General features: G+C 47.8%; 1 protein-coding gene across 2 annotated transcripts in view; it reads left to right on the top strand.

Moving 5' to 3' along the window:
* The window catches only part of lad1 (ladinin), an 81,157-nt gene that overhangs the window by 42,886 nt on the left and 18,355 nt on the right, over positions 1-19,916 (top strand). For both annotated transcript variants that reach the window (XM_052506721.1, XM_052506719.1), the window contains exon 6: positions 5,916-5,961. In XM_052506721.1, the coding sequence (XP_052362681.1) occupies positions 5,916-5,961 (46 nt within the window). The remainder of the gene's footprint in view (positions 1-5,915; positions 5,962-19,916) is intronic.

The raw sequence follows: 19,916 nt of genomic DNA, 5'->3' as shown, positions 1-19,916 counted from the left end.
ATATTTCATTCATTCAGATCTAGGATGTGTTATTTTAGTGTTCCATTTATTTTTTTGAGCAGTGTATATTTGTAAACAACAGCTGGTGCATGAAATCTAAGGAAGTCTTGAGATTTTGCTCACCTGAGGTTGAGTATCTCTTGATAAGCTGTAGACCACAATATTTACCGAGAGAGTTTTCATCTGTATTTTTTGTAGCTGTCTATATACCAGCACAAACCGATGCTGGCACTAAGACCGCCCTCAATGAGCTGTACACGGCCATAAGCAAACAGGAAAGCGCTCATCCAGAGGCAGCACTCCTAGTGGCCAGGGAGTTGAACTTGTTTGGGGGCATTATGTTGATGTCTGGATGAAAAGCGTGCACTGTGACTCGGTGCCTTAGACTGCTGCACCACTTGGGAGCCCAGAGGCGGCGCTCGTTGTGGCCTGGGACTTTAATGTAGGGAAACTCGTTTTTACCAAATTTCTACTAGCATGTTAAATGTGCAACCAGATGGAAAAAAATTCTAGACCTCTTTTATTCAACATACAGAGATGCGTACAAATCTCAACCAATCGCCCTCCATTTGGCAAATCTGACTAATTATATCTTTGCAGTTTTGGAAATGTCAGAGTGTTTTCTTTCCAAAGCTGCCAATTAGATGCATAGTCGAGCATCTTTTCGTGACAAAATATTGCGCTTAAAACGGGCACGTTTTTTAATCCAATAATGACATAGCGCCCCCATAGGTTGAAGAGGTTAACTCTAGCTACATGTAAATATTAGCTCAATGACTTCGACTAACCAGTGCCCCCGCACATTGACTCTGTACCGGTACCCCCTGTAAATACAGTTGAAGTCGGAAGTTTACATGCACATTCAGTTGAACTGCAGCTAGCCTAAAACAGAGCAGCGTGTCTTACTCTTCATTGTTACTGGTCTTTTCACAGTCCCCAAATCCCAAAACCAGAACATATTCAAGAAAGTGTACAGTTTATATAGAGCCATTATTACATGAATCTTTCTTCCATCTCATATTGCTCAAATGAACAGGAAACCTGGTTTAAAAAACAGATTAAACAACACCTCACGGCACAACGCCTCTCCCCTATTGGACCTAGATACTGTAGTTGGTGTGTATTGATATGTAGTCTATGTGTGTCGTTTTTACGTTGATGTAATTCTGTCCTTGAGCTGTTCTTGTTTATTAGAGTTCTATATTATGTCATGTTCCATGTTATGGATGACCAGATCAGGTCTTGATAATATGTGCTGATACAGGTTCAGGAGTAATGCTGGAAAAGGTACTTTCTTACGATGAAACTGCAATGATGAGATAGATGTTCTTCTTTGTTTTTATGTTTTATAATCTCTCTGTGTTGGATCTTGCCTAGCATCTTGTCTCAAGAGGACCACCATGGAAATAAGTCCCAGACTTTGTGTGTTATCCTCATGATTGTACTCATGTGTCTTTTTCAAGTTCCATGTGTGCTTGTTTTTAAAATGGTCGAATGAATAAACCAAACCAGATATTGATGAAAAACAGGCCCTACCCTGCGCTAAACAGATGTATAATCTCGGGTTCTGGTCGGGTAGCAGAGCTCTAACATACTGACTGTGATCCTTGCTACATCATGGCTGTTTATGTTTTATTCTGTTCGGCTGTTATGTTTTATTCTGTTCGGCTGTTATGTTTTATGATCAATTATCTTTTGTTTTATCCAACTTTGTCTTTCAATCTCCCTCTCCTATCCTCTCTCTCTCTCTCCCTCTCCTTTCAATCTCTCTCTCTCTCCTCTCCTTTCAATCTCTCTCTCTCTCCTCTCTATCTCTCTCTCTCTCTCTCTCTCCTTTCAATCTCTCTCTCTCTCTCTCTCTCCACTCAATCTCTCTCTATCACTCTCCTCTCAATCTCTCTCTCTCCTTTCAATCTCTCTCTCATCTCTATCTCTCTCTCCTCTCTATCTCTCTCTCCTCTCTATCTCTCTCTCCTCTCAATCTCTCTCTATCTCTCTCCCTCTCCTTTCAATCTCTCTCTCCTCTCTATCTCTCTCCCTCTCCTTTCAATCTCTCTCTCTCTCTCAATCTCTCTATCTCTTTCCTCTCAATCTCTCTCTCTCTCCTCTCAATCTCTCTCTATATCTCTCCTCTCTATCTCTCTCCTTTCAATCTCTCTCTCCTCTCTATCTCTCTCCCTCTCCTTTCAATCTCTCTATCTCTCTCCTCTCAATCTCTCTCTATCTCTCCTCTCAATCTCTCTCTATCTCTCTCTCTCTATCTCTCTCCTCTCAATCTCTCTATCTCTCTCCTCTCAATCTCTCTCTATCTCTCTCTCTCTCTCTCCTCTCAATCTCTCTCTATCTCTCTCCTCTCAATCTCTCTCTATCTCTCTCCTCTCAACCTCTCTCTATCTCTCTCTCTCTCTTTCCTCTCAAACTCTCTCTATCTCTCTCCTCTCAATCTCTCTCTATCTCTCTCTCTCTCTCCTCTCAATCTCTCTCTATCTCTCTCCTCTCAATCTCTCTCTCTCTCTCTCTCTCTCTCTCTCTCTCTCTCTCTCTCTCTCTCTCTCTCTCTCTCTCTCTCAATCTCTCTCTCTCTCTCTCTCTCTCTCTCTCCTCTCAATCTCTATCTCTCTCTCTCTCTCCTCTCAATCTCTCTCTATCTCTCTCTCTCTCTCCTCTCAATCTCTATCTCTCTCTCTCTCTCCTCTCAATCTCTATCTCTCTCTCTCTCCTCTCAATCGCTCTCTCTCCTCTCAATCTCTCTCTCTCTCTCTCTCTCTCTCTCTCTCTCTCTCTCTCTCTCTCTCTCTCTCTCTCTCTCTCTCTCTCTCTCAATCTCTCTCTATCACTCTCCTCTCAATCTCTCTCTCCTCTCAATCTCTCTCTCCTCTCTATCTCTCTCTCCTCTCTATCTCTCTCTCCTCTCTATCTCTCTCTCCTCTCAATCTCTCTCTATCTCTCTCCTATCTCTCTCCTCTCTATCGCTCTCCCTCTCCTTTCAATCTCTCTCTCCTCTCTATCTCTCTCCCTCTCCTTTCAATCTCTCTCTCTCTCTCTCTCAATCTCTCTATCTCTTTCCTCTCAATCTCTCTCTATCTCTATCTCCTCTCAATCTCTCTCTATCTCTCTCCTCTCAATCTCTCTCTATCTCTCTCTCTCTCTCCTCTCAATCTCTCTCTATCTCTCTCCTCTCAATCTCTCTCTCTCTCTCTCCTCTCAATCTCTCTCTATCTCTCTCCTCTCAATCTCTCTCTATCTCTCTCTCTCTCCTCTCGATCTCTCTCTATATCTCTCTCTCTCTCTCTCTCAATCTCTCTCTATCTCTCTCCTCTCAATCTCTCTCTATCTCTCTCTCTCTCTCCTCTCAATCTCTCTCTCTCTCTCTCCTCTCAATCTCTCTCTCTCCTCTCAATCTCTCTCTCTCTCTCTCTCTCCTCTCAATCTCTCTCTCTCTCTCTCTCTCTCTCTCTCTCTCTCTCTCTCTCTCTCTCTCTCTCTCTCTCTCTCTCTCTCTCTCTCTCTCTCCTCTCAATCTCTCTCCTCTCAATCTCTCAATCTCTCTCTATCTCTCTCCTCTCTCTCTATCTCTCTCTCTCTCTCTCTCTCTCTCTCTCTCTCTCTCTCTCTCTCTCTCTCTCTCTCTCTCTCTCTCTCAATCTCTCTCTCTCTCCTCTCAATCTCTCTCTCTCTCTCTCTCAATCTCTCTCTATCTCTCTCTCTCAATCTCAATCTCTATCTCTCTCTCTCTCTCCTCTCGATCTCTCTCTATCTCTCTCTCCTCTCAATCTCTCTCTATCTCTCTCCTCTCAATCTCTCTCTCTCTCTCTCTCTCTCTCTCTCTCTCTCTCCTCTCCAATCTCTCTCTCTATCTCTCTCTCCTCTCTCAATCTCTCTCTCTCCTCTCACCTCTCTCTCTCTCTCTCTCTCTCTCTCTCTCTCTCTCTCTCTCTCTCCTCTCAATCTCTCTCTCTCTCAATCTCTCTCTCTCTCTCTCTCTCTCTCTCTCTCTCTCTCTCTCTCTCTCTCTCTCTCTCTCTCTCTCCACTCTCTCTCTCTCTCTCTCCACAATCTCTCTCTCCCACTCAATCTCTCTCTCCTCTCTATCTCTCTCTCCTCTCAATCTCTCTCTCCTCTCTATCTCTCTCTCCTCTCTATCTCTCTCTCCTCTCTATCTCTCTCTCCTCTCAATCTCTCTCTATCTCTCTCCTATCTCTCTCCTCTCTATCGCTCTCCCTCTCCTTTCAATCTCTCTCTCCTCTCTATCTCTCTCCCTCTCCTTTCAATCTCTCTCTCTCTCTCTCTCAATCTCTCTATCTCTTTCCTCTCAATCTCTCTCTATCTCTATCCTCTCAATCTCTCTCTATCTCTCTCCTCTCTATCTCTCTCCTTTCAATCTCTCTCTCCTCTCTATCTCTCTCCCTCTCCTTTCAATCTCTCTATCTCTCTCCTCTCAATCTCTCTCTATCTCTCTCCTCTCAATCTCTCTCTATCTCTCTCCTCTATCTCTCTCTATCTCTCTCTCTCCTCTCAATCTCTCTCCATCTCTCTCTCTCTTTCCTCTCAATCTCTCTCTATCTCTCTCTCCTCTCAATCTCTCTCTATCTCTCTCCTCTCAATCTCTCTCTATCTCTCTCTCTCTCTCCTCTCAATCTCTCTCTATCTCTCTCCTCTCAATCTCTCTCTCTCTCTCTCCTCTCAATCTCTCTCTATCTCTCTCCTCTCAATCTCTCTCTACCTCTCTCTCTCTCCTCTCGATCTCTCTCTATATCTCTCTCTCTCTCTCTCAATCTCTCTCTATCTCTCTCCTCTCAATCTCTCTATCTCTCTCTCTCTCCTCTCAATCTCTCTCTCTCCTCTCTCCTCTCAATCTCTCTCTCCTCTCAATCTCTATCTCTCTCTCTCTCTCCTCTCAATCTCTCTCTCTCTCCTCTCAATCTCTCTCTCTCTCTCTCGCTCTCTCTCTCTCTCTCTCTCTCTCTCTCTCTCCTCTCAATCTCTCTCTATCTCTCTCCTCTCAATCTCTCTCTATCTCTCTCCTCTCAATCTCTCTCTCTCTATCTCTCTCTCTCTCTCTCTCTCTCTCTCTCTCTCTCCTCTCTCAATCTCTCTCTATCTCTCTCCTCTCAATCTCTCTCTCTCTCCTCTCAATCTCTCTCTCTCTCCCTCTCCTAATCTCTCTCTATCTCTCTCTCTCAATCTCTCTCTATCTCTATCTATCTCTCCTCTCAATCTCTCTCTCTCTCTCTCTCCTCTCTCAATCTCTCTCAATCTCTCTCTCTCCTCTCAATCTCTCTCTCTCTCCTCTCAATCTCTCTCTCTCTCTCTCTCTCTCCTCTCAATCTCTCTCTCTCTCAATCTCTCTCTCTCTCTCTCTCTCTCTCTCTCTCTCTCTCTCTCTCTCTATCTCTCTGTCTCTCTCCTCTCAATCTCTCTCTATCTCTCTCCTCTCAATCTCAATCTCTCTCTCTCTCAATCTCTATCTCTCTCCTCTCAATCTCTCTCTCTATCTCTCTCTCCTCTCGATCTCTCTCTATCTCTCTCTCTCTCTCTCTCAATCTCTCTCTCTCTCTCTCCCTCTCAATCTCTCTCTATCTCTCTCTCCTCTCTATCTCTCTCTCTCTCTCTCTCTCTCTCAAATCTCTCTCTCTCCTCTCAATCTCTCTCTCTCTCTCTCTCTCTCTCTCTCTCTCTCTCTCTCTCTCTCTCTCTCTCTCTCTCTCTCTCTCCTCTCAATCTCAATCTCTCTCTCCACTCAATCTCTCTCCATCACTCTCCTCTCAATCTCTCTCTCTCCTCTCCATCTCTCCTCTCAATCTCTCCTCTCAATCTCTATCTCTCTCCTCTCTCTCTTCTCTCAATCTCTCTCCTATCTCTCTATCTCTCGCCTCTCTCACCTCTCAATCTCTCTCTGTGTCTCTCTCTCTCAGTGCCAGCGTCCGGATGGCCTCCAAGACATTTGAACCCAGTAGCTCTGTGAGTTAAAGTTTGGGTTAAAGGTCAGGGGTTTATGATATAAAAATTATGATTTTTCTATCGCTTTGGTTTATGTGGTGTTTTTTTTTTTTACTATTCGTACAAAACACCTACCTGGTAACACCTGAAATGTCTCATATTGTGCACTAATTTTGTTTGAATTTAAAAATATATATATTTAACCTTTATTTAACTAGGCAAAAGGCCTCGTTTTTTGTTGCCTTGAAAACATATTTCACCATTAATCCAAAATATACATTTACTGTGAAATACCATTAGACATTGATTTACAGTTTTTCTCAGTCACTTTGGTGCATTTTTCACATCATCCCTAACATGTGCAAAATAATACGTGCATTTCTCAGAACAATTTGTACAAACTGCAATATACAATAGATATGTTTCCAAAGCTAGTCAGTCACTAAAAATCCTTAGTACATCTCTCAAAAGTAAATATTAATGCCAATGATCATGTCAGTGTCATCAGAATGATAAGTCATTGAGTCATTGTTCACGAACAAGGTCGTCAAAATGTTTAGGCATGTTGTCAATGTAACTGTGTACTTTGACAGTATTACCTGATGTAAACTTAGGCTACAGTTTGGATGACAGTTACTGTATTGAAAATGCACAAGGCTGCACTTCTATGGCATATATCAATTTCAACAGTACTATTTACATATTATTGTATGTGGGTTATTGATTGAAAGAGACTGGACAACCCAAGGGGCACAAAGGAAAAAAAACTAAATTAGAAAGAAACACAGGAAACCACCCCTAAGGCACAACTTTGCCCGCAGCACTGTTGTGCTGTCTCTACACATCCAGACGTTCCTGTCTGTCGGCCCACATATTCTCATTCACATCACACAGGATATTCTCCCTTCCAATGCAACGTGGAAAGAATCTTTTGGAATGCCTTATCCATCCTCTGCAGGCGTCTACTGTGATGTCCTCACATGCTGCATCCATTGCAGCCAGCAGGGTCATCTGTGTGTGTGGCTGACGATCGTACACCTTCCACCTCCATGCTGAAAATAACTCCTCAATTGGGTTAAGGAATGGTGAATAAGGTGGGAGGAATTCCATGAGCATCCTCGGGTGGGTCACAAACCATTGCCTTAGGATGTTTGATCGATGGAAACTCACATTATCACAAATGACCACATACTTTGGCAAATCCTCTCTAAACAGACCCCTTTCATCATCAGGGATGAGAGCCCTGTAGAGAGTCTCTAAAAGGTTGACAGATGCTGGGTGTTGTATGGCCCTATAAGGGGGATATGGGTTAGGACACCATGCACCCAAATAGCAGCACACATGGTGATATTTCCTCCCCGTTGGCCTGGCAAATCCACAGTAGCTCTGTGACCGATGATATTCCGACCCCCCTCTGCATTTGGTCAGGTTGAAGCCAGCCTCATCCACATATACAAAGTTGTGAGAGGGTCCACTTGATTCCAACTCCATTATACGCTATATCCCAGAACACACAGTTGAATTTGTTTTGGAAAGGAAGAGTGACATCAAATGCACCCTGTCGATGGTTGAGATGCTAACCATGATGGCAGTCAAATCCCATGTGACTGTTTAGTCACTGTAATTAGGCTTCTCCATGCTCTGATGCTGCTGATGGTCATTAGTAGGCTACCAAACCTGCTTACTGCCTGGTACTCAGCACTCGGTTGTTCCACTGAGATGCCTTAGACCGCTGTGCCACTCGGGAGGATGAGCAGATATTGTTTTTCTACCCTTACTACCCGGGGGCATCAGGAAGTCCAGGAACCAGTTGCAGAGGGAGGTGTTTAGTCCCAGGGTCCTTAGCTTAGTGATGAGCTTTGAGGGTACTATGGTGTTGAACGCTGAGCTGTTGTCAATGAACAGCATTCTCACATAGGTGTTCCTTTTGTCCAGGTGGGAAAAGGCAGTGTGGAGTGCAATAGGGATTGCATCATCTGTTGATCTGTTGGGGCGGTCTGCAAATTGGAGTGGGTCTATGGTGTCCGGGAGGATGCTGTTGATATGAGCCATGACCAGCCTTTCAAAGCACTTCATGGCTAAAGACATTAAGTGCTAGTCATTTAAGATGGTTACCTTCACTTTCTTGGGCACATGGACTATTGTGTCGTCCCGGTAATCCGTCTGGCCCCGCTCAGTTTTCTCACGCAATTGCATAGCATATTTGCACATTCATCTTCTGCACATCTACCATTCCAGTATTTAATTGCTATATTGTAATTACTTCAGCACCATGGCCTATTTATAGCCTTACCTCTCTTATCTTACTTCATTTGCACTCACTGTATATATACTTTTTTACTGCATTATTGACTGTGTTTGTTTATTCCATGTGTAACTCTGTTGTTGTTTGTGTCACCCTGCTTTGCTTTATCTTGGCCAGGTCACAGTTGTAATTGAGAAGTTGTTCTCAACTGGCCTACCTGGTTAAATAAAGGTGTTCTCAACTAGCCTACCTGGTTAAATAAAGGTGTTCTCAACTGGCCTACCTGGTTAAATAAAGGTGTTCTCAACTAGCCTACCTGGTTAAATAAAGGTGTTCTCAACTAGCCTACCTGGTTAAATAAAGGTGTTCTCAACTAGCCTACCTGGTTAAATAAAGGTGTTCTCAACTGGCCTACCTTGTTAAATAAAGGTGTTCTCAACTAGCCTACCTGGTTAAATAAAGGTGTTCTCAACTAGCCTACCTGGTTAAATAAAGGTGTTCTCAACTGGCCTACCTGGTTAAATAAAGGTGTTCTCAACTAGCCTACCTGGTTAAATAAAGGTGTTCTCAACTAGCCTACCTGGTTAAATAAAGGTGTTCTCAACTAGGTAGGCCTGGTTGAGAACACCTGTTCTTAACCAGGTAGGCTAGTTGAGAACACCTTTATTTAACCAGGTAGGCTAGTTGAGAACACCTTTATTTAACCAGGTAGGCCAGTTGAGAACAACTTCTCAATTACAACTGTGACCTGGCCAAGATAAAGCAAAGCAGGGTGACACAAACAACAACAGAGTTACACATGGAATAAACAAACACAGTCAATAATGCAGTAAAAAAGTATATATACAGTGAGTGCAAATGAAGTAAGATAAGAGAGGTAAGGCTATAAATAGGCCATGGTGCTGAAGTAATTACAATATAGCAATTATTTAACCAGGTAGGCTAGTTGAGAACACCTTTATTTAACCAGGTAGGCTAGTTGAGAACACCTTCATTTAACCAGGTAGGCTAGTTGAGAACACCTTTATTTAACCAGGTAGGCTAGTTGAGAACACCTTTATTTAACCAGGTAGGCTAGTTGAGAACACCTTTATTTAACCAGGTAGGCTAGTTGAGAACACCTTTATTTAACCAGGTAGGCTAGTTGAGAACACCTTTATTTAACCAGGTAGGCTAGTTGAGAACACCTTTATTTAACCAGGTAGGCTAGTTGAGAACACCTTTATTTAACCAGGTAGGCTAGTTGAGAACACATTTATTTAACCAGGTAGGCTAGTTGAGAACACCTTTATTTAACCAGGTAGGCTAGTTGAGAACACCTTTATTTAACCAGGTAGGCTAGTTGAGAACACCTTTATTTAACCAGGTAGGCTAGTTGAGAACACCTTTATTTAACCAGGTAGGCTAGTTGAGAACACCTTTATTTAACCAGGTAGGCTAGTTGAGAAAACCTTTATTTAACCAGGTAGGCTAGTTGAGAACACCTTTATTTAACCAGGTAGGCTAGTTGAGAACACCTTTATTTAACCAGGTAGGCTAGTTGAGAACACCTTTATTTAACCAGGTAGGCTAGTTGAGAACACCTTTATTTAACCAGGTAGGCTAGTTGAGAACAGGTTCTCATTTACAACTGTGACCTGGCCAAGATAAAGCATAGCAACACTTGGCCAACTTTCATCCAGGTTAGGGTTTAGCTGGGGTAGGCCGTCATTGTAAAAAATAATTTGTTCTTAATTAACTGACTTGTCTCACTGGTCACCATAGCAGCACCCACCCGTAGCACGCGCTCCAGCAGGTATTTTTCACTGGTCACCCCCAAAGCCAATTCCTCCTTTGGCCACCTTTCCTTCCAGTTCTCTGCTGCCAATGACTGTAACGCACTGCAAAAATCACTGAAGCTGGACACTCATATCTCCCTCACTAGCTTTAAGCACCAGCTGTCAGAGCAGCTCACAGATTACTGCACCTGTACATAGCCCATATGTAAATAGCCCATCCAACTATTAATCCACGACTGCGTGGCCAAGCACGACTCCAACACTCTCATTAAGTTTGCTGACGACACAACAGTGGTAGGCCTGAACACCGACAACAATGAGACAGCCTATAGGGAGGAGGTCAGAGACCTGGCAGTGTGGTGCCAAGACAACAACCTCTCCTTCAATGTGAACTAGAACTGACCGTGGACTACAAGAAAAGGAGGGTCGAACAGGCCCCCATTAATATTGACGGTGGTTCAGATCAAAAGTTCAAAGTTCCTTGATGTCCACATCACCAACAAACTATCATGGTGCAAACATATCAAGACAATTATCTATAGTCACTTTACATTTTTTTGTAACAAATGTAGGTAGGGGTAAAGTAACAAATGTAGGTAGGGGTAAGGTAACAAATGTAGGTAGTGGTAAAGTAACAAATGTAGTTATGGGTAAAGTAACAAATATAAAATGTCAGTCTCAGGAAATGAAAAGTAAGAGTCCCCAGATCCTCAAAAAGTTATACAGCTGCACCATCAAGAGCATCCTGACCAGTTGCATCACCGCCTGGCATTGCAACTGCTCGGCATCCGACTGTAAGTTCCTGCAGAGGGTAGTACGTACGGCCCAGTACATCATGGGGCCAAGCTTCCTGCCATCCAGGAACTCTATACTCTACGTCTATAGGAAGGCCCCAAGAATTGTCAAAGACTCCCAAGTCATAAACTGTTCTCTCTGCTGTACCGGAGTGCCAAGTCTAGGTCCAACAGGCTCCTTAACAGCTTCTACCTCCAAGCCCAACAGGCTCCTTAACAGCTTCTACCTCCAAGTCCAACAGGCTCCTTAACAGCTTCTACCTCCAAGCCCAACAGGCTCCTTAACAGCTTCTACCTCCAAGTCCAACAGGCTCCTTAACAGCTTCTACCTCCAAGTCCAACAGGCTCCTTAACAGCTTCTACCTCCAAGCCCAACAGGCTCCTTAACAGCTTCTACCTCCAAGCCCAACAGGCTCCTTAACAGCTTCTACCTCCAAGTCCAACAGGCTCCTTAACAGCTTCTACCTCCAAGTCCAACAGGCTCCTTAACAGCTTCTACCTCCAAGCCCAACAGGCTCCTTAACAGCTTCTACCTCCAAGCCCAACAGGCTCCTTAACAGCTTCTACCTCCAAGCCCAACAGGCTCCTTAACAGCTTCTACCTCCAAGCCCAACAGGCTCCTTAACAGCTTCTACCTCCAAGTCCAACAGGCTCCTTAACAGCTTCTACCTCCAAGTCCAACAGGCTCCTTAACAGCTTCTACCTCCAAGTCCAACAGGCTCCTTAACAGCTTCTACCTCCAAGTCCAACAGGCTCCTTAACAGCTTCTACCTCCAAGTCCAACAGGCTCCTTAACAGCTTCTACCTCCAAGCCCAACAGGCTCCTTAACAGCTTCTACCTCCAAGCCCAACAGGCTCCTTAACAGCTTCTACCTCCAAGTCCAACAGGCTCCTTAACAGCTTCTACCTCCAAGTCCAACAGGCTCCTTAACAGCTTCTACCTCCAAGCCCAACAGGCTCCTTAACAGCTTCTACCTCCAAGCCCAACAGGCTCCTTAACAGCTTCTACCTCCAAGCCCAACAGGCTCCTTAACAGCTTCTACCTCCAAGCCCAACAGGCTCCTTAACAGCTTCTACCTCCAAGTCCAACAGGCTCCTTAACAGCTTCTACCTCCAAGTCCAACAGGCTCCTTAACAGCTTCTACCTCCAAGCCCAACAGGCTCCTTAACAGCTTCTACCTCCAAGCCCAACAGGCTCCTTAACAGCTTCTACCTCCAAGCCCAACAGGCTCCTTAACAGCTTCTACCTCCAAGCCCAACAGGCTCCTTAACAGCTTCTACCTCCAAGCCCAACAGGCTCCTTAACAGCTTCTACCTCCAAGCCCAACAGGCTCCTTAACAGCTTCTACCTCCAAGTCCAACAGGCTCCTTAACAGCTTCTACCTCCAAGTCCAACAGGCTCCTTAACAGCTTCTACCTCCAAGCCCAACAGGCTCCTTAACAGCTTCTACCTCCAAGCCCAACAGGCTCCTTAACAGCTTCTACCTCCAAGCCCAACAGGCTCCTTAACAGCTTCTACCTCCAAGTCCAACAGGCTCCTTAACAGCTTCTACCTCCAAGCCCAACAGGCTCCTTAACAGCTTCTACCTCCAAGCCCAACAGGCTCCTTAACAGCTTCTACCTCCAAGCCCAACAGGCTCCTTAACAGCTTCTACCTCCAAGCCCAACAGGCTCCTTAACAGCTTCTACCTCCAAGCCCAACAGGCTCCTTAACAGCTTCTACCTCCAAGCCCAACAGGCTCCTTAACAGCTTCTACCTCCAAGTCCAACAGGCTCCTTAACAGCTTCTACCTCCAAGTCCAACAGGCTCCTTAACAGCTTCTACCTCCAAGCCCAACAGGCTCCTTAACAGCTTCTACCTCCAAGCCCAACAGGCTCCTTAACAGCTTCTACCTCCAAGCCCAACAGGCTCCTTAACAGCTTCTACCTCCAAGCCCAACAGGCTCCTTAACAGCTTCTACCTCCAAGCCCAACAGGCTCCTTAACAGCTTCTACCTCCAAGCCCAACAGGCTCCTTAACAGCTTCTACCTCCAAGCCTTAAGACTTCTGATCAAATGGCCACCTGGACTATTTGCATTTTTTAATTTTTTAATTTATTTTTTTACCTTTATTTTACTAGGCAAGTCAGTTAAGAACAAATTATTATTTTCAATGATGGCCTAGGAACAGTGGGTTAACTGCCTGTTCAGGGGCAGAATGACAGATTTGTACCTTGTCAGCTCTGGGATTTGAACGGTTACTAGTCCACCGCTCTAACCACTAGGCTACCCTGCCCCCCCACCCTTTGTTTTTACACTACTGCTGCTACTCACTGCTTATTATCTATGCATAGTCACTTTACCCGTACCTACAAGTACAAATTACCTCGACTAACCGGTACATTGACGCGGTACCCGTATATAGCCTCGATATTGTTATTTTATTGTGTTCATTTTTTTTACTTTAGTTTAATTAATTAATATTTTCTTAGCTGTATTTTATTAAAACTGCATTGTTGGTTAAGGGCTTGTAATTTCACTGTATTGTTTTATTCGACGCAGGTGACAAATAAAATTGTATTTGTTGCTGTAACACTTCAGGTGTCGTAGGTGTGTGGAGTCAAACGCAGGAGACAGTGAGTGCAAAGCTGTGCGTCTTTAATAGCGCCAACGCACCACAGGGTGCTCACAATAGTAACGGCCCCAAACACAGGGAATGAGAATGTACAACGGAAAAAGTAACGACCAGGCACTAACACGTACCTCTACAACAGAGCCGAAGGTTACACTGAAATAATCCCGCACAACAACCAGGCGGGCCGGCTGTCTAATAAAGACAAACTAATTAACTGATTAACCATGAACAGGTGCTACCACTAAACATACAAGGAGGGAGAGGAAAAACAATCAGTGGCAGCTAATAGGCCGGTGACGACGACCGCCGAGCGCCAACCGCCCGGGAAGGGGAAACACCCTCGGTCGGACTCGTGACAGTACCCCCTCCTGACGCGCGCGGCTCCCGCAGCGCCGACACCGGCCTCGAGGTCGCCCGGAGGACGAGGTGCAGGGCGATCCGGATGGAGGCGATGGAAATCCTCAACATGGATGGATCCAAGATGTCCCTCACCGGTACCCAGCACCTCTCCTCCGGACCGTACCCTCCCAGTCCACGAGGTACTGCAGGCCCCTCACCCGGCGTCTTGAGTCCAGAATGGCCCGGATCGTGTACGCCGGGGTCCCCTCGATGTCCAGAGGGGGGAGGGACCTCCGGTACCTCACTGTCCTGCAGGGGACCAGCTACCACCGGCCTGAGGAGAGACACATGAAACGAGGGGTTAATTCGATAATAGGAAGGAGTTGTAATCGATAACACACCTCGTTTATTCTCCTCAGGACTTTAAAGGGCCCTACACACTGCGGACCCAGCTTCCGGCAGGGCAAGCGGAGAGGTAGGTTTCGGGTCGAGAGCCAGACCCTGTCCCCGGTACAAACACGGGGGCCTCACTGCGGTGGCGGTCAGCACTCCTCTTCTGCCGTCCACTCGCTTGTCGTAGAGATTCCTGGACGGCCCTCCAGGTCTCCTTGGAGCGCTGTACCCATTCCTCCACCGCAGGAGCCTCGGTCTGGCTCGGATGCCATGGTGCCAGGACCGGCTGGTATCCCAACACACACTGAAAAGGGGACACGTTAGTAGAGGAGTGGCGTAGTGAGTTCTGAGCCATTTCAGCCCAGGGAATGTATCGTGCCCACTCCCCTGGCCGATCCTGGCAATACGACCGCAGAAACCTACCCACCTCCTGGTTCAATCTCTCCACCTGCCCATTACTCTCGGGGTGATAACCGGAGGTCAGGCTGACAGAGACCCCCAAGCGTTCCATGAACGCTCTCCATACCCGAGACGTGAATTGGGGGCCCCGATCAGAAACGATGTCCTCCGGCACCCCGTAGTGCCGAAAGACATGGGTAAATAATGCCTCCGCAGTCTGCAGGGCTGTAGGGATACCGGGCAACGGGAGGAGACGGCAGGACTTAGAAAACCGATCCACAATCACTAGAACCGCGGTGTTCCCCTGAGACGGCGGAAGATCGGTCAGGAAATCTATGGACAGATGTGACCATGGCCGCTGTGGAACGGGGAGGGGTTGTAGCTTCCCTCTAGGAAGGTGCCTAGGAGCCTTACTCTGAGCGCACACTGAGCAAGAGGAGACATAACCCTTAACGTCCTTAACCAACGTAGGCCACCAATACCTCCCCTGAAGGCTCCCCACTGTCCTCGTCACCCCAGGGTGACCCGAGGAGGGTAGGACGTGAGCCCACCGAATCAGCTTGTCCCGAACATCAAGCGGCACGTACCTTCGCCCCGCTGGACACTGAGGAGGCGCGGGTTCAGCCCGTAACGCCCGCTCGATGTCCGAGTCCACCTCCCATACCACTGGGGCTACCAGCTTAGAGGCGGGAAGGATGGGAGTAGGTTCGGTGGACCCATCCTCGGTGTCGTAAAGGCGGGACAGTGCGTCAGCCTTCACGTTCTGGGAGCCCGGTCTATAAGACAAAGTAAACCGGAACCGGGTGAAGAATATGGCCCACCTTGCCTGACGTGGGTTAAGTCTCCTTGCAGCCCGAATATACTCCAGATTCTGGTGGTCGGTCCAGATGAGAAAAGGGTGCTTAGCCCCCTCAAGCCAGTGTCTCCACACCTTCAGAGCTCTAACCACCGCTAGCAACTCCCGGTCCCCCACATCATAGTTACGCTCCGCTGGGCTGAGCTTCCTTGAGAAGAAAGCGCAGGGGCGGAGTTTTGTGGCGTACCCGAGCGCTGTGATAGCACGGCACCCACCCCAGCCTCGGACGCGTCCACCTCCACTATGAATGCTAGAGAGGGATCCGGATGCGCCAACACGGGCGCATCAGTGAACAGCGCCTTCAACTTGTTGAATGCCCTGTCCGCCTGTGCTGACCACTGCAATCGCACCGGGCCCCCCAGCAGTGAGGTAATGGGAGCCGCTATCTGGCCAAAACCCCGGATAAACCTCCGGTAGTAGTTGGCAAAACCCAAAACCGCTGCACCTCCTTTACCGTGGTTGGAGTCGGCCAATTACGCACGGCCCTAATGCGGTCACCCTCCATCACCACCCCGAGGTGGAAATGCGATATCCCAGAAAAGAGACGGCTCGTTTAGAGAACACGCATTTCTCAGCCTTGACGTATAGGTCATGCTCCAGCAGTCTTCCAAGCACTTTGCGCACCAGAGACACATGCGCGGTGTGAGTGGCCGAGTAGATCAGAATGTCATCGATATAAACAACCACCCCTGACCGCACAGGTCCCTGAGAATCTCGTCTACAAAGGATTGGAAAACGGCTGGAGCATTCTTTAACCCATACGGCATGACGAGGTACTCATAGTGGCCGGATGTAGTACTAAATGCGGTTTTCCACTCGTCTCCCTTCCGAATACGCACCAGACTATACGCGCTCCTGAGATCCAGTTTTGTGAAGAACTGCGCTCCGTGGAACGATTCCACCGCCGTAGCGATGAGAGGTAGAGGGTAACTATACCCCACTGTGATGGCGTTTAGACCTCTATAATCGATACACGGACGCAAACCTCCCTCCTTTTTCCTCACAAAAAGAAACTCGAGGAGACGGGTGAAATGGAGGGCCGAATGTACCCCTGTCCCAGCGACTCCGTGACATATGTCTCCATTGCCAACGTCTCCTCCTGGGACAGCGGGTACACATGACTCTTGGGAAGCGCAGCGTCTACCTGGAGATCTATCGTACAATCCCTTCCCGGTCGATAAGGTGGTAATTTAGTCGCTTTCACTTTACTGAAAGCGATTGCCAAATCGGCATACTCGGGGGAATGCACACCGTGGAACCCTGGTCTGGACTCTCCACCGACGTGGCACCGATGGAAACTCCCAAACACCTTCCAGAACACTCCTCTGACCACCCCTGGAGAACCCCTTGTCTCCACGAAATTTTAGGATTGTGCCGGGCCAGCCAGGAGTCCCCAGCACCACTGGAAACGCAGGCGAATCAATAATAAAAAAACTGATACGCTCCCTATGATTCCCCTGCGTCACCATGTCCAGTGGGACCGTGGTCTCCCGACCATCCCTGACCCTAATGGCCGGCTATCTAGGGAGTGCACGGGGAAAGGAGAATCTATCGGCACCAGCGGAACCCCTAACTTAAGGGCGAGTCCGCGATCCATAAAGTTCCCAGCTGCGCCTGAATCGACTAGCGCCCTATGCTGGGAAGAGGGAAAAAAGTGAAGGAAAGAGATTAAGACAAACATATGGCCAACAAGGGATTCTGGGTGAGTCTGATGCTGACTCACCTGGGGTGACCGAGAAGCGTTCCGCCTGCCATCTCTACTCCCAGACGGACCCCCCCAGCACCGATCAGACGTGTGTCCTCTCCGACCACAGTTGGTGCAGGGAAGGCCTCCTCCTCCGGTACCCCTCGGCGCAGCCCCTCCCAACTCCATCGGAATGGGAGCGGAGGGGCTGGGTGGTGGAACGCACAGGACCCTCTCTGAACGCCCGCGGGCAGCCAGCAGATTGTCCAGTCGAATGGACATGTCAATCAGCTGATCCAGTGACAGAGTGGTGTCCCGACACGCTAACTCCCGGCGGACGCCCTCTCGGAGACCACACCTGTAGTGGTCCATAAGGGCCCTGTCGTTCCACCCAGATCCGGCTGCCAAGGTCCGGAACTCCAGCGCGTAATCCTGGGCGCTCCTCCTCTCCTGCCTGAGATGAAAAGTCGTTCTCCCACCGCTCGGCCGTCTATAGGGTGATCAAACACGGCACGGAAGCGGCAGGAAAACTCTGGGTAGTGCTCCCGCGCTGAGTCTGGGCCATTCCAGACTGCGTTCGCCCACTCCAGAGCACGACCCGTGAGGCAGGAGATGAGGACACTCACCCTCTCCGCTCCTGAGGGAGTGGGTCTAACGGTGGCCAGGTATAGCTCCAGCTGAAGCAGAAACCCCTGGCAACCCGCCGCCGCTCCATCATAAGCCCTCGGTAGCGTCAGACGAAGGGTGCTGGAGTCGAGTGATGGGGAGTCCGGAGTCGGGGGTGCCGAAGGTGGAGAGAGGAGACCACTCCTCTCCCATCGGTCCATTCTCTCCATCACTTGATCCATCGCGGATCCGATCCGATGGAGAATGGTGGTGTGGTGGAGAACCCGTTCCTCCATCGATGGGAGAGGGTTGGCTGCTGCTCCTGCTGACTCCATTCGATTTGATTTTGGTGCGGGATTCTGTAACACTTCAGGTGTCGTAGGTGTGTGGAGTCAAACGCAGGAGACAGTGAGTGCAAAGCTGTGCGTCTTTAATAGCGCCAACGCACCACAGGGTGCTCACAATAGTAACGGCCCCAAACACAGGGAATGAGAATGTACAACGGAAAAAGTAACGACCAGGCACTAACACGTACCTCTACAACAGAGCCGAAGGTTACACTGAAATAATCCCGCACAACAACCAGGCGGGCCGGCTGTCTAATAAAGACAAACTAATTAACTGATTAACCATGAACAGGTGCTACCACTAAACATACAAGGAGGGAGAGGAAAAACAATCAGTGGCAGCTAATAGGCCGGTGACGACGACCGCCGAGCGCCAACCGCCCGGGAAGGGGAAACACCCTCGGTCGGACTCGTGACAGTTGCGGTATTCACTTGTAGTTTCAAAACGAGGATATAGCTTGCTGCTTTATCCACACTGATTGGTGAAGTAATTTAATGTAAAAAAACATCATATTCAGAGGGTTAAAAAGGAACAGAAAGGAACGATATAAACCGGTACCAATTCAAAACTTTATTTTGCTGAACATTGGATGGAATTAAAGAAATTCTGTTCAGAACGAAATGATTGGAAAATAATTTAGGTTTCAACCTCTGCTTTGAATAAGTCTGCTAAATAACCCTTCGCTGCAGTCACCCTAGGATGCATTTGTTACGTACAGTACATCTCTGATCTTGTCAATCAGCTTTTTGTTTTACTTACTGTGAAGGAAAATCAGAATAGGCATCATAATAGTACATTACAGTTTAAATCAACATTTACATTTACATTTAAGTCATTTAGCAGACGCTCTTATCCAGAGCGACTTACAAATTGGTGCATTCACCTTATGACATCCAGTGGAACAGCCACTTTACAATAGTGCATCTAAATCTTTTAAGGGGGGTGAGAAGGATTACTTATCCTATCCTAGGTATTCCTTAAAGAGGTGGGGTTTCAGGTGTCTCTGGAAGGTGGTGATTGACTCCGCTGTCCTGGCGTCGTGAGGGAGTTTGTTCCACCATTGGGGGGCCAGAGCAGCGAACAGTTTTGACTGGGCTGAGCGGGAACTGTACTTCCTCAGTGGTAGGGAGGCGAGCAGGCCAGAGGTGGATGAACGCAGTGCCATTGTTTGGGTGTAGGGCCTGATCAGAGCCTGGAGGTACTGAGGTGCCGTTCCCCTCACAGCTCCGTAGGCAAGCACCATGGTCTTGTAGCGGATGCGAGCTTCAACTGGAAGCCAGTGGAGAGAGCGGAGGAGCGGGGTGACGTGAGAGAACTTGGGAAGGTTGAACACCAGACGGGCTGCGGCGTTCTGGATGAGTTGTAGGGGTTTAATGGCACAGGCAGGGAGTCCAGCCAACAGTGAGTTGCAGTAATCCAGACGGGAGATGACAAGCGCCTGGATTAGGACCTGCGCCGCTTCCTGTGTGAGGCAGGGTCGTACTCTGCGGATGTTGTAGAGCATGAACCTACAGGAACGGGCCACCGCCTTGATGTTAGTTGAGAACGACAGGGTGTTGTCCAGGATCACGCCAAAGTTCTTAGCGCTCTGGGAGGAGGACACAATGGAGTTGTCAACCGTGATGGCGAGATCATGGAACGGGCAGTCCTTCCCCGGGAGGAAGAGCAGCTCCGTCTTGCAGAGGTTCAGCTTGAGGTGGTGATCCGTCATCCACACTGATATGTCTGCCAGACATGCAGAGATGTGATTCGCCACCTGGTCATCAGAAGGGGGAAAGGAGAAGATTAATTGTGTGTCGTCTGCATAGCAATGATAGGAGAGACCATGTGAGGTTATGACAGAGCCAAGTGACTTGGTGTATAGCGAGAATAGGAGAGGGCCTAGAACAGAGCCCTGGGGGACACCAGTGGTGAGAGCGC

Source organism: Oncorhynchus keta, unplaced genomic scaffold (genome assembly GCF_023373465.1).
Source record: "Oncorhynchus keta strain PuntledgeMale-10-30-2019 unplaced genomic scaffold, Oket_V2 Un_contig_2736_pilon_pilon, whole genome shotgun sequence".
Lineage (NCBI taxonomy): Eukaryota > Metazoa > Chordata > Actinopteri > Salmoniformes > Salmonidae > Oncorhynchus > Oncorhynchus keta.
The sequence above is the reverse complement of the archived record's forward strand: the minus strand, read 5'-3'. Positions and strand labels throughout refer to the sequence as shown.